The sequence below is a fragment of the Sinocyclocheilus anshuiensis genome, unplaced genomic scaffold (assembly GCF_001515605.1).
Source record: "Sinocyclocheilus anshuiensis isolate Anshui unplaced genomic scaffold, SAMN03320099.WGS_v1.1 scaffold18, whole genome shotgun sequence".
Lineage (NCBI taxonomy): Eukaryota > Metazoa > Chordata > Actinopteri > Cypriniformes > Cyprinidae > Sinocyclocheilus > Sinocyclocheilus anshuiensis.
Window position 1 is genome coordinate 886,002 of NW_015546047.1, and position 19,504 is coordinate 905,505.

Sequence of the window (19,504 nt, forward strand, 5' to 3'; positions counted from 1 at the left end):
ACAGACACAGCATTCAGATTTGGATTTGCTTTTTAGGTAAACTGTTCCTTTAAATGGACTTGTGCATTTCATAAACAAGCAAGCTTTCTATTTGGATAAATTCTGTTCTCAGCACAGGTGATTTTGTGATAAAGCTTTTTCTCGTTAGACACATACTGATGCTGATGCTATGAGACCATCTGAATGCTGTGGCATATGGTCCAATGATGTTTGCTATAGTGTGTATCCCTGCACAGACACTGTTTACTCTCAGTGAGTGATGAGATTCCATTAAGAATGGCTACAGAAACGTGAAAAAATGTAGCTTTGCTTTATTATAGTAGACTCTCTCCTCTGCATATCAATGTTCTCCAGCACCTGCTACAGGGGACAGAATGGGAACCTGTCCATTCGATTTCTGTTCGACCAATCACGTTTCAATCAGTTTTCTTTGTTTAGCATGTTTTCTTTTCAGAGCATAACAATATTAACAGATGAATTTCAGCTGATTTTTCAGTTATTTCTATTAAATTGATACACTATGCACTAAAACCATGCACTTTAGGAAAGTGCATACTTATGAGTCTGTAATGATGCTGTTGTGACATACTGCAAAAAAAAAAAAACTTGTTCACTTGTCCACAAACGTCATAGCACAAGAAGTTATGGGCAATATTAGGCTAATTATTATATTATATTATATTATATTATATTATAATGATCCTAAAAATGCAACTATTTTTGAAGATATTTTTCCTTCAATTCTGAATTCAGTATATAAATATGACAGATATTTTATTAATGTAATGTAATGTATGCTGTCTTTGTGTCCAAACAGTCAAGAATTGTATTACAGTGTATATTAAAATGAAAATATTTTATCCATTATAATCATAATATTGTACACAAGACTTGATTTTTCAATTTCACAATGTTGTTTCTGAAAATGCTACATAAAATGCACTATATTCCAAGTCTACTGAATGTGATATGAGACTTTGTGCAATTATCAGTGAAAAATTACCAATTTTGGTCTGTTTGTCACACAGAGTTATCATATGGCTTGGAATATAGCACATTTTAATAGTCTATTTAAAAAAAAATCTGTTCTCTGGACAGGTGATTTTGAGATAAAGCTTTCTCATTAGACACATGCTGATGCTACGAGATAATTTGAATACTGTGCCACATATTTGTTTTTAAGGTAAAATATAACCTGAACAGGAGATAAAAGTCTTACGTCTTAAGATTCACCCATTCCGAAATATCAGACACGTTTGCAATATTATTGTCAATGTCCTGTGATTTGGGACACTCTAAATCTCGTCTGGCACACTGTTTAGACTAGTGTGCGAGTTGGGACGCAGCATTGATTTAAAAACAGCAGCAGCTTCGCCCATCTAATCAGTGAGGTAAAGTTAATCATTACAGGATGAGGACTTTGTTAAAGGGCATTAATTTAAGTTAATATCGCCTTGTGCCAATTAAGGTTGTTCACCTTGCTGGCAGCTTGCGAAGGGAGAACAGGTGTGTGTATTTGTACTGATTACTACCAGAGACAAACAGCAGAGAGAGGCTTGTCCTTGTCGAGTGAGTAGGCATTTCCTTTCATGCAGTTATCTGGCCAGTGTGTTTGCTCAGATCAACAGGGTATGAAAGCAAATGTCTGTAAATGAGAACAGGACGGAGGTGTTGGATGAAACCGTTCCCTCCCTTTCTGCCGACAGAGATGGCCAGGCCTACAGTGCTGGACACACACTCACACTCCAACTGAATTTGGCTGCAAGTACATGTGCCTCTTCCCACCTACCAGGTCACTGGAAATGTTGCCCTCCCTCACAAACACATCCATGATGCTTCCTGGCCTCTCTGGGAGTTTCCATATGTTGTGATGATTTCAACACAAAAGCCCGGCTCTGAGCCTCGACTCGGTAAAGGTAACAGCGTCTGACTGACTGACTTCCAAAACAGTGAGCTGCTGTACTTTTAGTCATTTTGTTTACATGAGTATTCAGTAGATTAATCAGATGAGTACATCCTGTATGCGACTTGTTTCACGAGTTGAGACTTTTTTTTTTTCTGAAGCGTTATGTACGTTTATTATTATATGTCCCATTAAAATTAAAACAAAAGGCAAAACATAAGGCAAGACTTTTTGCCAAAATCAATAAAACACTCAGAAAATGAGTATCTCTGATCTTTCTGCAGAATAGATATTTGCCCCATATTAAATGAATAAACTTTTGGAGCATTTAATGTTTTTGTGTTTAGTAGTAATTGATAAGGCAGCGGCTATTTGCACTAAGTGTAAATAGCGATAGAGGCTATTTACACTAAGCGCAAATAGCAATTAAATGCTATTTACACTAAGTGAAAATAGCATATTTTCTTAGCGATAGATGCTATTTACACAGTGCAAATAGCAGCATTTTTTAGTGATATGCTATTTACACTAAGTGCAAATAGCTATAGATTCTATTTACACTATGCTAAAATAGCAGGATTTTCTGCTATTTATACTACTTATTGCAAATAGTGGCAATTATCTGCACCTCAGTATTGTAGTACATTTATTATTAAATGGATGCCACCTTATTGGGACAATAAAGCCCTCCCTACACCTACCCTTAACCCTACCCGATACTTTATTTTCTACTTTTTGATTATTTCCTTCATTTTCATTGAAAATAAATGCTTTTCTGATGTGATTTGAAATTTGAAAAGGGAGAAAAAATTCGCCAAAAGGCGGATTCGAACCAGGGTCGATCACGTCAAAATGAGTATGACACCCATTTTACCATCTGCGCCACTGGAGCTGAAGACTGCTGACTGTCTTTTGTAATGCTGACTAGCCGAATCACATGTTGGTGGGTGGAGTTAGTGTAAATAGCCTCTGCCAACAGGGCGGGCTATTTGCACTTAGTGTAAATAGACACTCCGAATTGATAATGGGCACAGTAGGCCCTTCAGTGGATTCCATTCAAATTCTATTTGAGTATCGTGATGTTTTCATGAAAATTAATCACATTTTTATTTCATTCATGCTGCCTTAAAAAAGTGCATTTTATTACAGTGTCTGTAAGAATGAAAATTAGACCTTTTTCCCCCTCATTGCTGTAATAATGACATTTATTGTATTGTCATGAGGATTTTAGACTTTTGGGGATTTTTGTTTCTTTAAATACAATTAAGATCATTTTCTCCCCAAATAGTTATTTAAATGTTATGTAGATGATATTGTAGTTTTATTGTACTGAATTTAATTAATCATAATTCTAGCTTTAAAAAAAATGTTTGGTAATGAAAGCAAAATGTCATTATGCAAATTTTCTTGGAAAATGTGCTTAATTGTCGTGAAAATGTCAATAACAACGACATAGCGCACTGATTGGAAAAAATATAAGTTTTTTAAATAGATTTTTTTATAATTTTTAATCGAATTCACATTTTACTGTATATATTTTTCTGTACACTGTAAAAAATTCCCACCTACTTAAAAACTTAAGTTCAGTTGCTGCCTCAAATTTTTAAGTATAATCACAATAGCTATATAAGTAATTTTGACTTATATTAAACTGACTTAAAAAATTGAGCTGAATCTTATATAATAATAAAAAAAAGGTGAAGTTGTTGAGTTAAAATAATAGAAAAACATGTTACCATGAAGTATTGATCACATCATTTTTTACAGTGTTATATTTAGAATATAATATAGTATATCCCATCTTAGTGGTTTAGCCTACTCAGCTTGAAGATGCTTCAGAATTTGGCCTGATGCACATACAGTTTCTTTTTTCGTTTTGAAACAGCCTTCGCATCAGGAAGCATGCATATTACATCTTAAAATACTGCCTACGTAGGCAACTCACTAGGTTTTGGAACAGAGCTGATATCACTCCCCATCATAAACGTCAAGCTGTGGCTTTAGCAAAGTGAGTCCTGCAGGGATAAATTCCGGTGCAAGCAATAGGCATGTGAGAATCTGTAATATAAGGAGAGCTTGGTCTACCGCCAATTAAAAGAAATATAATGAATGCGGTTACTTAACAGTCTCAGTGAGTGTGATATTAAAAACTCATTATCTGAATGCTAAAATTACCATTTCTAACAGAGATCTGGTAAAGCCCACTTGAGGTTCGCCGAAGTGTTGTCATTCCACATCGTATGTACTGCACGTAAGACAATGTTTTTGGTGTTTGACATTGATTGTTTTGTTCTTTTGTTGTTGGGTGGTGTCTGTAGCGCTGCTGCCGTGCAGTAACACTATATTTCAAGCGTGCATCTGTCTCTCCCGCAAGGCTCAGAGCAACAGCCTGTGCCAACATCATCGGGAGTTCCATATATTACCCATCTCCATTCCAGAACCCGGTGACGAATGGTAGTAGCGCCCAGATATTAGAGTAGGGAGGCGAATAGGAAGGAAGGGGGCTTTGAAAGAGAGAGATGTGGGGGAGAAACCGAGAGAGAGAAAAATTGTCCTTGGAAGTGCAAGCACTTCTGCAGAACAATTAACTTAATTAAGCAGACAGCATGAATATTCATAAGGCAGTTAATGTCTCCCTCATCCAGGCAGATGAATGTGATGCAATGACTCGCTAGTCAAGCATGTCTAAGAGTCTCGTGGAAACTGCACCAACATTTTGGTTCTTTGCCTGGAATATCAAAGAAATTAACAGTCCCCCTGAAACCCTTAAAAGCAGGCAAATTAATTAGACGCCTGCAATTTATATGCTATACGTACCGAGGAGTATATATGGTGCAGTGAGAAAGCCTTTAATTGGGCAGGGTGCTGCATTTTTGCATGTTTATCCTCCATTGTGTAAATATGGTATTTGAAACGCTCTTAGTAATTAGTTTAATTTTTCGAAAAAGAAAAACTCGAATGTTTGTTCAACTTGACTGTGTTATGAATACTGACATAAAAATGACAAATTAAAGTGTTAAAGAAGCTAGTCTGTTTTCCAGCTAAGATAATTAGACATCAACTTGGCTGCCATAGGAGGGCCATTTCTTGTATATTTTATTGATGTGCACATGGTAATTACTTGCGGTAAATCACTATAGTTGATTCGGGTTCTTTATTGGCATAGATCCTTCCATGAAGAACCTTTAACCTCCATTGGACCTTTCCATTGCACAAAAGTTTTACATTCTTAAAAATAAAGTTTCTTCATTGACATCAATGGTTCCATGTAGAACCTTCAACATCCATGGTACCTTTTCATCAATGGTTCCGTGAAGAACCTTTAACCTCCATTAAACCTTTCCATTGCACAAAAGGTTTGTTACATTCTTAAAAATAAAAGTTCTTCATTGGCATCAATAGTTCCAAGTAGAACCTTTAACATTCATTGAACGTTTCGATTGCATAAAAGGTTTGTTCAATTCTTGAAATAAAGGTTCTTCATTGGCATCGATGGTTCCATGTAGAACCTTTAACTTCCATGGAACCTTTTCATTATACAAAAGGATCTTTATAGTGGAAAAAGGTTATTTAGATTATGAAATGTTCTTCACACCATGTCTAAGAGTCTCGTGGAAACTGCACCAACATTTTGGTTCTTTGCCTGGAATATCAAAGAAATTAACAGTCCCCCTGAAACCCTTAAAAGCAGGCAAATTAATTAGACGCCTGCAATTTATATGCTATACGTACCGAGGAGTATATATGGTGCAGTGAGAAAGCCTTTAATTGGGCAGGGTGCTGCATTTTTGCATGTTTATCCTCCATTGTGTAAATATGGTATTTGAAACGCTCTTAGTAATTAGTTTAATTTTTCGAAAAAGAAAAACTCGAATGTTTGTTCAACTTGACTGTGTTATGAATACTGACATAAAAATGACAAATTAAAGTGTTAAAGAAGCTAGTCTGTTTTCCAGCTAAGATAATTAGACATCAACTTGGCTGCCATAGGAGGGCCATTTCTTGTATATTTTATTGATGTGCACATGGTAATTACTTGCGGTAAATCACTATAGTTGATTCGGGTTCTTTATTGGCATAGATCCTTCCATGAAGAACCTTTAACCTCCATTGGACCTTTCCATTGCACAAAAGTTTTACATTCTTAAAAATAAAGTTTCTTCATTGACATCAATGGTTCCATGTAGAACCTTCAACATCCATGGTACCTTTTCATCAATGGTTCCGTGAAGAACCTTTAACCTCCATTAAACCTTTCCATTGCACAAAAGGTTTGTTACATTCTTAAAAATAAAAGTTCTTCATTGGCATCAATAGTTCCAAGTAGAACCTTTAACATTCATTGAACGTTTCGATTGCATAAAAGGTTTGTTCAATTCTTGAAATAAAGGTTCTTCATTGGCATCGATGGTTCCATGTAGAACCTTTAACTTCCATGGAACCTTTTCATTATACAAAAGGATCTTTATAGTGGAAAAAGGTTATTTAGATTATGAAATGTTCTTCACACTAACAAAAAAAACATGGAACTGTTCACTGAAAGGTTCTTTGAAGAACCCAAAATGGTTCTTCTACCGCAAAAGCCCCCTTTTGGAACTTTTGTCTTTCAGAGTGTAGATTATTAAAATGTTGTTCAGCACAAGAAAATCATGGTTCTTTCAGGATCTGATTACTGAAAAAGTCCAATAATGGTTCTTCTATGGCATCACTGTGAAAGCCCCCTTTTGGAAACCTTTATTTTTAAGAGTTTGCATGGGTGTTTTTGCAAAGCTGTAACAAAGAGAGTCAATTTGACTCCATTTCCTCTATCCCTAAGGATTGACCTGGGTCTGATGTCACACCAAATGACACGTCTAAACCCGCGCAGGAAAATGGCAGAGGCAGGGGGTCGTTTTTTTCCCCTCTGCATTTGTGACAGGAAACTGTTTGCAAATACTCCTGTGGGATTCGGCACTAATGAAGAGAAAGCGTGACCCCGGTACGGTCAGTTTGCAGCGGGTGCGGAGTTGGAGGGCTTCCATTGCTCCTAACAACAGCACTCCATTTTGCTGCGCCTGAAATGACAAGTGAAGGTCAATCTCTTGGCCGAAAAAGTAGGGGCCACTACCGTACCCATCTACCCTGCTCACCCCTCCTCTTCCCAGCCCAGTTTGGCAGCTCTTTGGGGTTGGTTTGTGCCACACTCCCGCAAAAAAAGAGAAAATATCTGAGCTTAGTCAGTCCTGTGTGAGTGTGCACAATAGGGCCGCTGATCCAAGGCCAGTGGAGTCCGTTTCAAAGGCAGCAAAGGAGAGTCAAATGGAGGATGCTCCATTTCAGACACTATTGAAGGCAATTAACTCAGTGTGCGAGTGGGCCATTCAGAGGCCTGACTGTGATTAAATCAATTTGATAATGATACACTCGCTTGCTGCTGTTATGAGCTGCCTGTTTGTTTTCACTAGAGGAGTTTCAGAACACAATCAAACTAAATCATTCTGACAGCACAGAAACTAGAGACCGAAATTACTACAGGGTTCGATTTTTAATTGGCAGCACGCCTCTGATTGTTTCAGTGCCGGAATGAAGCATAAAAAGTCGCATGGTTTACCCACAAGGCTGTTGCTATACATTATCATGTTTTACTCATATTTTGACATGCTGTGATGATCAATTATAGGTTTTATTTCAGTTTCTTCATTTAAATACCTCATGAAGGTATTTAAGTACCTCAAAATTGTTTGTGGCTTTTAGTCTTTTTTGAGGATGTAAACATGTATGCTAGTGTTCTCATTAATATATATTTTTTTTAAGTTTAATAATAAAATAATTAATTTTACAGATTATTCAAGTAAAATTAGTTTTGATCTGATAATATAGTATAATATAATGTTACAGAATGTATAATTAATTAATCTAAGTATACAATAAGACAAGAAACTATTATTATTATTATTTAGTTATTTTTTACATTTATGTATTTATTTATTTGGTAAAAATTAAATATTTGTCATTAAAAATATGTAATTTACACATTATTCAGGTAAAGTTGGCTTCAAATTAATAATACTGTATAATATAAAACATAAGATATAATTAATGTGTTTATATATAATAATAATTATAATTATAATTATTATTATTGTATTTCATTTTTTACATTTGTGTATTAATTTATTTGGTGAAAATGACATATGTGTTATTAGAAATATGTAATTTATAGATTATTCAAGTATAATTGGTGTGTGTGTATGTGTGTGTATACATGCATATACACGCACACAGACAACTGTACCAGAAACTATTATATATCATTTATATTATGATTATAATTTTTTTATGTTTTTAATATTAAACTTAATTTATATAAAAAATACTTTTACAGATTATGCAAGTAAAATTGGTATTTACTTCCATACTCTAATGTACTTCTGAAACATGATATTCAACAAGAATAACCATTGGGAATTTGTGTTTTGGAAAGTGGGTGTTACATACTAGAATGGAGCCAGGTGGTTTGAGGGGGAGGGGTTAAAGATTTGGTTTTGTGACATCATCTGGAAAAAGCCACAGATATATTGCTATAAATATGCAAAACTAAAAAAAATTTCTTACTTTCAGAATAACATGTACTGTATATGTAACGTGTTTAACGCATATGATGAATCATGCACAGTAAGATCAGAAACGTGTGTAATAAAAGCAAATTGGGTCAATTTTGAATTCATGTTGACTCAGCGAGGACCGAGCGCTGATTCGCATGCGCTCTCCTGAAAAGAGCTGGACGTTTTGGGCTGTACTGGGGACAGCTGCAGGAGAAAGAGATACACCACCCCTGATCCTCACCTGCTGGTATTATGCCGAGAGGAAGTGCTGCTTGGACAGGCGTGAAGATAGAATCTGTGTCCCTCCCAGCGTCCATCTGGGCCCGGAGAAGCAACCCGTGGGCCACCTCAGCTACAGAGCCATCTCCCCCAACACATACCACACTAGAGAGAAAGCAAACGGATGGGCGGTGAGTCACGTGACCCAAACTCATGGCCAAGGGCTGGCTAACACACATGTAACAATTAGGCTGTTGTTCACTCATATGTGGATAAATGTAAATCCATATGGATGTGTATTTGATTGAATATACAGATTACACATGGCGAAAATGGCACAGTTATTCCTTAAATATGATTAAAAATTCCTAGCAAGTCTTTATTAGAGGAATCCATTTCAATTAATGGAAACCATAATTCCCATTACGTCGTATTGCACAATAGATTAAACCGTGGAAGGTGTATATTTTAATTGGGAAATGTCCTTTTTTTTTTCAAGAATAGCAGAAAATCTGTCAGATCTCAGCAGCAAATAAATCATTAAAACCGGCTGAGCCCACTAATCTGCTTTAAGCACATTACTAATAAATGAACACAGCCTAGTAAAGCTGATTACATTTAATTCAGAAATGCCCTTTAGCAATACTGTACAATCTCACAAATAGATTTGTTTAGCAGACTCGGCCAGCACTAATAAGCAAGTAGCCATGCCACTCACAAAATGAGTTCTGTGACCTTGCAGTCGCAGGTGTTTGGGATAAATCTGATTGCAATGTTTTGAGCCGCCATATATGCCACCTCAGCTACAGAGCCATCTCCCCCAACACATACCACACTAGAGAGAAAGCAAACGGATGGGCGGTGAGTCACGTGACCCAAACTCATGGCCAAGGGCTGGCTAACACACATGTAACAATTAGGCTGTTGTTCACTCATATGTGGATAAATGTAAATCCATATGGATGTGTATTTGATTGAATATACAGATTACACATGGCGAAAATGGCACAGTTATTCCTTAAATATGATTAAAAATTCCTAGCAAGTCTTTATTAGAGGAATCCATTTCAATTAATGGAAACCATAATTCCCATTACGTCGTATTGCACAATAGATTAAACCGTGGAAGGTGTATATTTTAATTGGGAAATGTCCTTTTTTTTTTCAAGAATAGCAGAAAATCTGTCAGATCTCAGCAGCAAATAAATCATTAAAACCGGCTGAGCCCACTAATCTGCTTTAAGCACATTACTAATAAATGAACACAGCCTAGTAAAGCTGATTACATTTAATTCAGAAATGCCCTTTAGCAATACTGTACAATCTCACAAATAGATTTGTTTAGCAGACTCGGCCAGCACTAATAAGCAAGTAGCCATGCCACTCACAAAATGAGTTCTGTGACCTTGCAGTCGCAGGTGTTTGGGATAAATCTGATTGCAATGTTTTGAGCCGCCATATATGTTAAGTCTCGAAGGACGCTGCGAATCTACCAAATCGGGTTAGTAAATATTAAGCGATACATCAAAGCTCACCTATTCACCTTTGGGTTATTTTATGGAGGAGTGGAAGGGACTAACTGTGATCCTTTTGGCAGGTGTCAGAGACTGTGCCTTATCTTCATCTGTAGAGGTTAAAGCTTCAACCTAGAGGCCTCACCAAACACACGACGTGCACAGACAATGCAGAGCTTTATGGGAATGACGAATGGGGTCGAGATGAACAAGTTCCATTCCACATTAACCAAGGTTCACTGTTGAAGTTAACATGTTGCATGTAGGGCAGTCAACTGATTAAGAATGTTAATCAGATCAATTACACGAATTGCTGATTAATTAAATTAAAATTAATAGCATATCAATACTTAAGACAATTAAGCCCCCAAATGAATATAATTCAAAGACATTAATGTGTCAGATGCATAAAAAAATTAATAATAATTACAAAAAGAGGCTTTATATATCAAAATAAAGTTTTATTTCGTTATAAGTATATGTAAGCTCATCAATAGTTCACAGTAATTCTTTTTTTTGGCGTTTAATCTGCCGAAGATCGACTTCACATTGAGTCTGCCATTTCTTTAAATGGTTTGACGATGTACAGATGCGTTTTTGGTTGTTTCATCTTGTCTCACGCTATGAGTGTCACATTTTAAGATGCTGTGACTCATTAAAACTAGTTCTTAGTAACTTTGAAAATATTTAGACTTGCTCCTCTGACTTGAAAAACATGTTAGTGGAACTTGAATTTCTCTATAGAGACCAATTCTGACTATTAACTAGTTGCTTATTACCATACCTAACATATTGGCTGTTTATTAGGACTTATAAAGCACGTATTCTGCATGACCATATTCTACTATATCCCAATATTCTACATATTCCTAATCCTAATATCTAAATTTAACAACTACCTTACTAACTATTAATAAGCAGCAAATTAGGTGTTTATTGAGGCAAAAGTCATAGTTAATGGTTTGTTAATGGCGAGAATTGGACCTTAAAATAAAGTGTGACCTAAAACTCTTATGCAGTTTCTTATGCTATTTACTTAAAAGTCAGAGGGTATGATTCATTTTGATCAAATGCATGATTGATTTATGTATGTATGTATGTATGAATGACAGCCCTAGATACAAGTAATGCACATTATGGAGTTTTCTTTTTTCTTTTTTCCCCTTTTTTTTCAAATAGCAAAGTTAATTTGCACCATAATATCTCACTTAATGCATATTTTTAATAAGTAATGCATGTTTTATTTATATTTTATACAACTTATTTACTGATAAATACAACTGAAAACGTCTCTCTCTTCTCCATGTTGGGAAAAGTAAGAGTATAAATAAGGTGCACAAGCATTGTAAGAGTTGTCGTAGTATGAGCAAGCATGATGGGTATCATAGTTTTACAGATTGTCATGGTGATCAGACGTACAGAATGTGACTGTTTTCTTTCAGCCCACAATTCCCAACATTTTCTGCTTAAAAAAAAAAAACAGGCTGGGTTTGTGATGTGTTTGTGATTTCTGACATTGCAATAAAAATCAGGTAAATCAGAAAAAGGTGCAAAGCCATCAATGCAATGGAACAAAGGTAAATTGGGGTACTTTATTTACTCCCCAATGGTACATATTAGTAACTTTTGAAAGTGTACTGTTTTGTACTTTTTTTTTGTCTGAGAGCTATTATAGCTTATATTAGGCAAGTGAAAAAAAAAAATTTCAATATAAAAATGCCTGAAAGTAAAGCATACGGCTTCCATTTTGAAGGAAAGAGAGTATTGGGGAGCTGATGGTTAGAAAAACAAATGCAAAAGTAATGTAACATACTGATTACACGTAAAGTAACGTTCCTCAACACTGCATGTCAGTCTAATATTTTGCCACTTATCTCACTTCCCATCTATCAGCAGTCAATGTGATGGCATTAAAATTTGCACAAATAAGGTCTTTGCATTCAGGGTGCTGATAATTACCATAAATGTGTGAGGGGAATAATTGCATCTATCGCTGATGTGCCATCACTTTAACGTCTATTGTGTGTGGCACGTGAGACATAACTGAAATAGCAGCACTCCATTTAAACTGGTGGAAGCATCAGTTGCTGAAGTAATTAATGAGTGATGATCTATTAATGAAAAAACGTGTGATTAGTATTACCTTTGCAGAATTAATTCTTCAGAGGTTAATTAATCGAGTTCAGAGGAATGAGGACAGGGGACTGAGTTTAGAGCGCTGTGTAACACATTTCCTAGACAGGGAAAAAATGGGATGTGGGGAATTATTCAAGTTTCTTCTTTTCTTTTGCTTGTGCTGAGGTGTTGAAGATGGTGTGTTTTAATTTTCTAATAAAACACTATGAATTATTCTTGCCAAGCTGTCTTGGACTATTATGTAAAATCTGGACTAGTATTATCACCTTTATAAAGCCTTGCCCTCGCAGGAATAAATTACATTTATAATATATTCAAACAGAAAATAGTTATTTTAAATAGTAATAATTTTTCACAATATTAAAGTTTTTACTTCATTTTGATCAAATAAATACAGCCTTGGTGAGCCTAAGAAAATTTTACATAAAAAAAAAGAAAGTCATATAGATTTGGAACAACATGAGCGTGACTAAATGATGACAATTTTTATTATTTGAGCGAGCTATCCCTGTGAAGACCACTCTGTGTAGCACTATCGTGTGATTGAAACGTGCCCCATGTGGCTGTAACAATAGTACTGACACACATTCCCTGCTTGAAGATTATCCTGTTTAGCAAACAACAGAAAGAGTGATATTTTTTCTCTCTCTTTTTCCCCCATCGGGTTAAGTAGCTTAGATATCCTCAGTGATTTGTCATGCTGACAGAAAATTAAATTTCAACAAAAATCATCAGAGCATCATTTCTATAATCTTCGATAAAGAATAAGCTTTGTGAAATTGGAATACACAGACAGATCATGACTGATGTTGAAATTCCAGGCATTATCCTCAACGTCAAGTCTTGAGTCTTAGAGCTGCGCTGTACAAGAACAAGAGAAATCTATTATCTGTAATGAAATCTATTAGCATAAGTGCAACGATATGATGTATGATGCCACAAGGTCATAACTGAGGAGTAACTAAAGGTGTAACATGCAGAGACAACTACAAGGTATTTGTGGGTTGAAGTGTTTGAGCAGCTCTACACAGTAAAATTGGCTCAGCCAACTGGGTGAATTTAAGGTGGATGTTTCTGTTTGTTCAATGTTAGAAAAAACCTTTGCAATTACTGTATGTTTACACACTTCACCGATAACAAACATTTTCAGTAGCATTACTTTGAGTTGAGTTTTTTTTTTTTCTGTAAAATTCTGTAGGTTTGATGTAATCACTTTTATTGATAACATTATTCTGTGATTTAATATTGCTCTTTTTTAAGCAGTTATATAATCTTATCAGAATTTGATTTAAATTATAAATCAGTACATACAAGTCAGTAAATATTTTAATAAATTTATACTTTTATTCAGTAAGGATGCATTAGATTTACCAAAAGTGACCGTAAAGACATTTATAATGTTACAATACAATTCTATTCTGAAAAATAAAATAAAATAAATAAATAAATAAATGCTGTTCATTAAACTTTGTTCATCCAAATCCTGAAAAAATGGCTATGCCAAAGTCTTTTATATTGTATTTTTCATTAAATAATTGCAGCTTTGGTGAGCATAAAAGACTTCTTTTAAAAACATAAAAAAATCTTACAGACCCCAAATAGTAACAATAAGATAATATTTTAAAAATATTTATTTCTATTAATATTAAAGCAGAAAATAATAATATTTATATTAAAGCAGAAAAAAATACTATTTTCTTTTTTTCAACGTTTTTCCCCTCTTTTTTCCCCCTTTTTTCTTGGTGCAAAAACAGCTTCACATCAGTTAAATTTAATATTAATGTGGCAAATTGCTATAGACCACTAAAATCAACCCGTTTTTCCTAATCTGGACTTCATCTAGAATACTTCATGCTCTCTATTTTCTCATTGCTCCATGTTTCTTCATCACTCTCACATATAAATGATATAAAGCAGTCCTGCACACATCTCTATCATCAGTAAATATATTGTGATATCACCCAGCCCTATAGGCCTCACGGTAATACCGACACCACGTCTTTGATCCTCAACCCTGTGGTTTTACGTCTTCCTGCGCAAACTTCATCTTACTGTTGAAGTTCCACTTCGACCTCTTACAGTGTCTGATCTCTTTATTTCTAGATTCGCAAGAACCCGGCCACCAAGCCCTCTTACCACCTTCATACACCACAGATTAATCACCATTCAACGTGAATGTGTTCTTCGCTCGGTGCTTGCCCTTGCCCCTTTGTCACTGCCGTGAACCTGCACGCTGTGTTTTTAATCAAAGACCACTGTGCCAGACCCAGCACGTCCCCTCCCACCGAGCCCAGAGGATGCAGCGGAACAGTAGGGCGGCAGTAACGGATGAGCGTTAAGCCGGGGCCGGAGATATTTAAGAGGAGCTAATTGTGAGAAGTACTGGAGCACACGGAGAGAGACCGTACAATGTGGTGTGAGCGATGCCCCGCACCCGCGGTCGGCTGGATGGCGGTACTTCATCACTGCTTCCAGAACAGGTAATTAAGGAGCCACCTGCCGAACCGCACCGGAGAGACCTGCTCTACCGGAGAGCTCCGCACTGGGCCCCGCGGCACGCCGCTCCAATCAAAGTATTATCACTCATTTTGCAAAAATCCACCTCTACCTTTTTCTCTCTCTCTCTCTCTCTCTCTCTCTTCTCTCTGTCCCAAACACTACTTTATTTATTAAGGCTAAATGTCACCTCGAGAGAGGCAGGATTACTCTGTCATCTGGCTTTGAATCCATGCCATCTTCACTCGCATCATAAAACGGCCTTTAAAGGGACAGTTCTCCTTTTCTCATGCTTTTTCTTCCTTGCTGTCTTATATAAAAGAATGACCATTCTCTTCCATATAGTGACCAGAGGTTGACAAACTCCCAAAAGGACTAGATGTAGTCCATGCAACTTGTGCGCTATATTACAAATATTCTGAAACCTTATGATAACTTTCTGTTATGAATAGACTAAAATGTATTTATTCTTTGGAAATCCCGTCAGAAACAATAGCCTCTTGAGCTGCACTCCGACATACAGCGCAATTACACCTCCAGTGACCCGAGTTCGATTTCCGGCTTGAGTCCTTTGCCGATGCTGTTCACCACTTTCATGCCTGATCTCTATATTGTCCAATCCAGTAAAGGCATAAAATGCATTTTAGTTTAGGGACCACTTTTCACTATTAAGTAGTTGCTTATTAGCATGCATATTACTGGCATATTGGCTGTTTATTAGTACTAATAAAGCACATATTAATGTTTTATTCTGCCTGACTGTATTTTATATCCCTTAATCCAACCCCATACCTAAACTTAACAACTACCGTAGTTTAGAACTAGAAGTAAATTAGGAGTTTATTGAGGCAAAAGTCATAATTAATGGCTAGTTAATAGTGAGCATTGTTCCCCAAATGAAGTGTGACCAAATCTTGATTGACAGCCGTGGTCACCATTTACTTTTACTGTATGGAAAAGAGCGACTTGGACATTACCATAAATGACACTTTTGACAGAATTCCTTTTAATTAGTTTAGTTTACTTTTGCTAATCTTTTGGTTCAGCACATTTAGCGTTTGTTCAGAGAGGCCACTGTTATTTTAGGATCATTGAGATTTTTTTTTATTACTTTAAATGAGTTTTTATTTTTCCATTTTCATTTTGTCATGTTTATCATTTTTATTAGTTAAAGAAATAGTCTCTTTTAGTATTTGTCCAGTAGGTTTCCTTTAAAATGAAACGCATTCTGGGGAAGTCGTGGCCTAATGGTTAGAGAGTCGGACTCGTAACCCAAAGGTTGTGGGTTCGAGTCTCGTACCGGCAGGGATTGTAGGTGGGGGGGAGTGAATGTACAGCGCTCTCTCCCACCTTCAATACCACGACTGAGGTGCCCTTGAGCAAGGCACCGAACCCCCAACTGCTCCCCAGGCGCCGCAGCAAAAATGGCTGCCCACTGCTCCGGGTGTGTGTTCACGGTGTGTGTGTTCACTGCTGTGTGTGTGCACTTTGGATGGGATAAATGCAGAGCACTAATTCCAAGTATGGGTCACCATGTCACGTCACTTTCACTTTAGTTTCGTTTTTAAATATGACTTTGTATATTTCATTAATTGACTTATTATTTGACTTGTTATTTTTAGTACATCGAGTTAAACAGAATAATTAAAATAATTAAAAATATATAAGCTAAAAATAATTTGCATTACTGTAAAATAAAAAAAATGTTTATGCTGCTGTGATTAGCATGCATATATATATGTATATGTATATGTGTATATATATATATATATATATGTATATGTATATGTGTATATATATATATATATATATAAAACACACACATGATTTGAAAAATAATATATTTGTTTAAAAAGCAAAGCATATATTTATGATAGTTTAAATCCACTGCTCCAACCCACTGCTAAAATGTTTCATAGACTGAATCATACCATTGGAGATTATTTTGTTGTTGTCATGAAGTATACATACCCATCATAGTCTTCCAAGCTGCAGTCTTTCAGAATGGACAGTGCGTGGCCCTTTCTCTTGGTGACTGTGGAAAAGAAAGAGTTAATGTTTAAAAAAAAAAAAAAAACAAAGCACTCCAAACTGCCTTTAGTACCCTTTTCCAGGCATTGGCAAATGGCTTAAGCCGAACATATGGTCCTGGCTGTAAAACAGAATTTATACTTGCATGCTGTTTGCATTTTTAATCAAGAATATGAGTTGTGGTACAAAGAGGCGACCGCTCTTGTGTTCAGCTTGCCCAAGCTGCACAAAACAAGGTCAAGATTGTTCCCAGCATTCACTGTGTGGTTTGCAGTTACTGCAGTGCTGTGACATAGCTTGGGTAACAAAGTAATCAGAGGGTCGCAGGTCCGAAAAAATAGGGTTAAATGTGGTCAGTTTGTTGGATAAAGGCTTGATCCAGTAGAATTATGGATTCAGGTTTGGTGATGTGTGGCAGAAACCCCTGGCCTGTGTGGCACGGAAGAATGTCACTGAATGCGGGGGAAGAGGGGTGGCACGCCGCAGATGGCATTGTGCACGCCCATGCCCCACTTAGCATTTTCTGGGGCACCTCCACCATGGAGCGGGTCCCAGCTGTGACCAACCATCAAAAGGCTCAACGTGGCTGATGTGACACTTGCAGATGGATGTTTTTTTGTTGTTTAAGAACGTGCTTCACGATGCACACAGAGATGCAAGTGCTGTGTCTGTTCATTATGACATGCCTGGCTATTCCTGGTACCAGCTCCTAAACAGAAGCACACAGACTACAGAACCTGCACACAATTGTGGGGACAGAGGATCATGTGATTATAGCTTTAAATTAAACTGTTTATTTTTTTGTTGTATGAGTTTTATTCATTTTTTAATGTTTTTGAAAGATGTCTCACCCAGGCAGCATTTATTTGATCAAAAATACTGTAAAACAGCAATATTGTGAAATAATACTACAAATAAAATAACTTGTTTCTATTTTAATAGATTTTAAAATGTATTTATTGTAATTTATTCATGTGTTGGCAAAAGTACATTTTCAGTAGCCGTTACTTCAGTCTTCATTGTCACATGATCCTTCAGAAATCATTCTAATGTGCCGATTTGCTGCTCAAGAAACATTTCTGATTATTATCAATGTTGAAATCTTTATACTTTTGTTAAGAACCATGATACATTTTAATTTCATTTTTGATTTGATAAGGATTCTTTGATAAATAGTTCAAAAGAACATCATTTATTAGAATTTTTTTTTGTTGTAAAAATTGTTGTAAAAAGTTGATCAATTTAACATGTCCTTGCTGAATAAAATAATTAATAAAAAAAATCATACTGACTTCAAACCTTTAGTAGTGTTTATATACAGTATATATATATAGAGAGAGAGAGAGAGAGAGAGAGACTGAGGTTGACTGCTCTTGTTTGCGATTAATAAACATGCAGTTATCATCTCATAAATAAAAATGAATTTGAATTTTTTAAATCAAAATTTGTGTAAAAACATCACCAGATTCAAAAGATATTTAAAGAATAATGCCACTAATATTATTTCCTGTTCATTCATGACATGAAAATAAAAGCTATTGCATTGTGGGATGCAGTACAGAAATAGCAGTATGTTAGTATGCTGTTCCAGACATTCTGAGTTTAATTCATAGTGCTGACCTGTAGGGGGAGAGCTTGCAAATCAAAGTGAACTTAAAGGATCACGTGGCCCTGACCTTGCCAAACAAAACCACAACCCTTTTTCACATCTCACTGACTGAGCCATATTCTGCCCTGAGCTGTGAAATATCATTCATTTTAGTTAAAAATCAAACTTACAGTAGGTTTAAAACTGGTCTAAGCACATAAAATGCTAAATTAGACTCTTAGATGACCATAAAATTGCAAAAAATGAGATTTCCATGTATAAGCTTTAGTTATCAGAAAATAGCCTTGAATTACACACTGTAATTGCTTCTCTCAATTGTGACAGTTCGCTAATATTGCCTGTTCATCTCTCACAAAGTCTATAGAGCTAATTCGATCACGTATATTCTCAAAGCTCTGCGTTGCGAGCGGCAGAATGAGATATTTAATTTCTATTAGGTAAAATGTTGTTTAATGGCTCCACCTCGAGCTCTCAGCCTCTGCCCTCGGGAGCACATCATCAGGAAACGGATTCTATTACTGTTCAAATGGCTTCTGGAATCAGGTAGCCACATTCATTAGAGCACAGATTGTGGAGTCCCCTTCCCAAAAGCAGGGGCCGCGTGGTGCGTGTTCGGGTGTGTGTGTAGTAGTGTGTGGATGTCTATGCATATATAGTATGGGGTCCTGTGTGTGTGTGTGTGTGTGTGTGTGTGCGTGTGTGTGAGGAGGTGGGTAAAGGGGAGGAGAGGGGGGAGTCCCGCACTGTGTTAGAACAGATGGGTGCGGTCCCTCCCCTTGGGTCAGGTTACTGACGGAGGATACACTTCTCCTGTCATTATGAGTGTGAGATGCATTTAGGACCATCCACAGCAGTGTTGTACAGCTGCTACTTCCAGTATGAGCACACACACATACACAACCTCAAACATACTGCAGAGAGATATCGAGAGAGGTGGGAATAAAAGAAAAGGAGAGCTCGGTTGTGCAAACATTTGCGCATATTCATAAGCATCACATTTGTATGCATTTTA

At 36.3% G+C, this 19,504-nt stretch overlaps 1 protein-coding gene and 1 long non-coding RNA gene across 3 annotated transcripts in view; one reads left to right on the top strand and one right to left on the bottom strand.

The window, feature by feature from the left end:
* The window catches only part of cerkl (CERK like autophagy regulator), a 62,774-nt gene that overhangs the window by 11,676 nt on the left and 31,594 nt on the right, over positions 1–19,504 (bottom strand). For both annotated transcript variants that reach the window (XM_016500171.1, XM_016500169.1), the window contains exons 4-5: positions 16,824–16,887; positions 8,729–8,871 (exon numbers count right to left, since the gene is read on the bottom strand). In XM_016500171.1, the coding sequence (XP_016355657.1) occupies positions 8,729–8,871; positions 16,824–16,887 (207 nt within the window). The remainder of the gene's footprint in view (positions 1–8,728; positions 8,872–16,823; positions 16,888–19,504) is intronic.
* On the top strand, positions 1,487–7,520 carry LOC107699019 (uncharacterized). Its single transcript, XR_001635410.1, has 3 exons — positions 1,487–1,569; positions 1,662–1,916; positions 6,720–7,520. It is a non-coding gene; the product is annotated as an uncharacterized LOC107699019 (long non-coding RNA).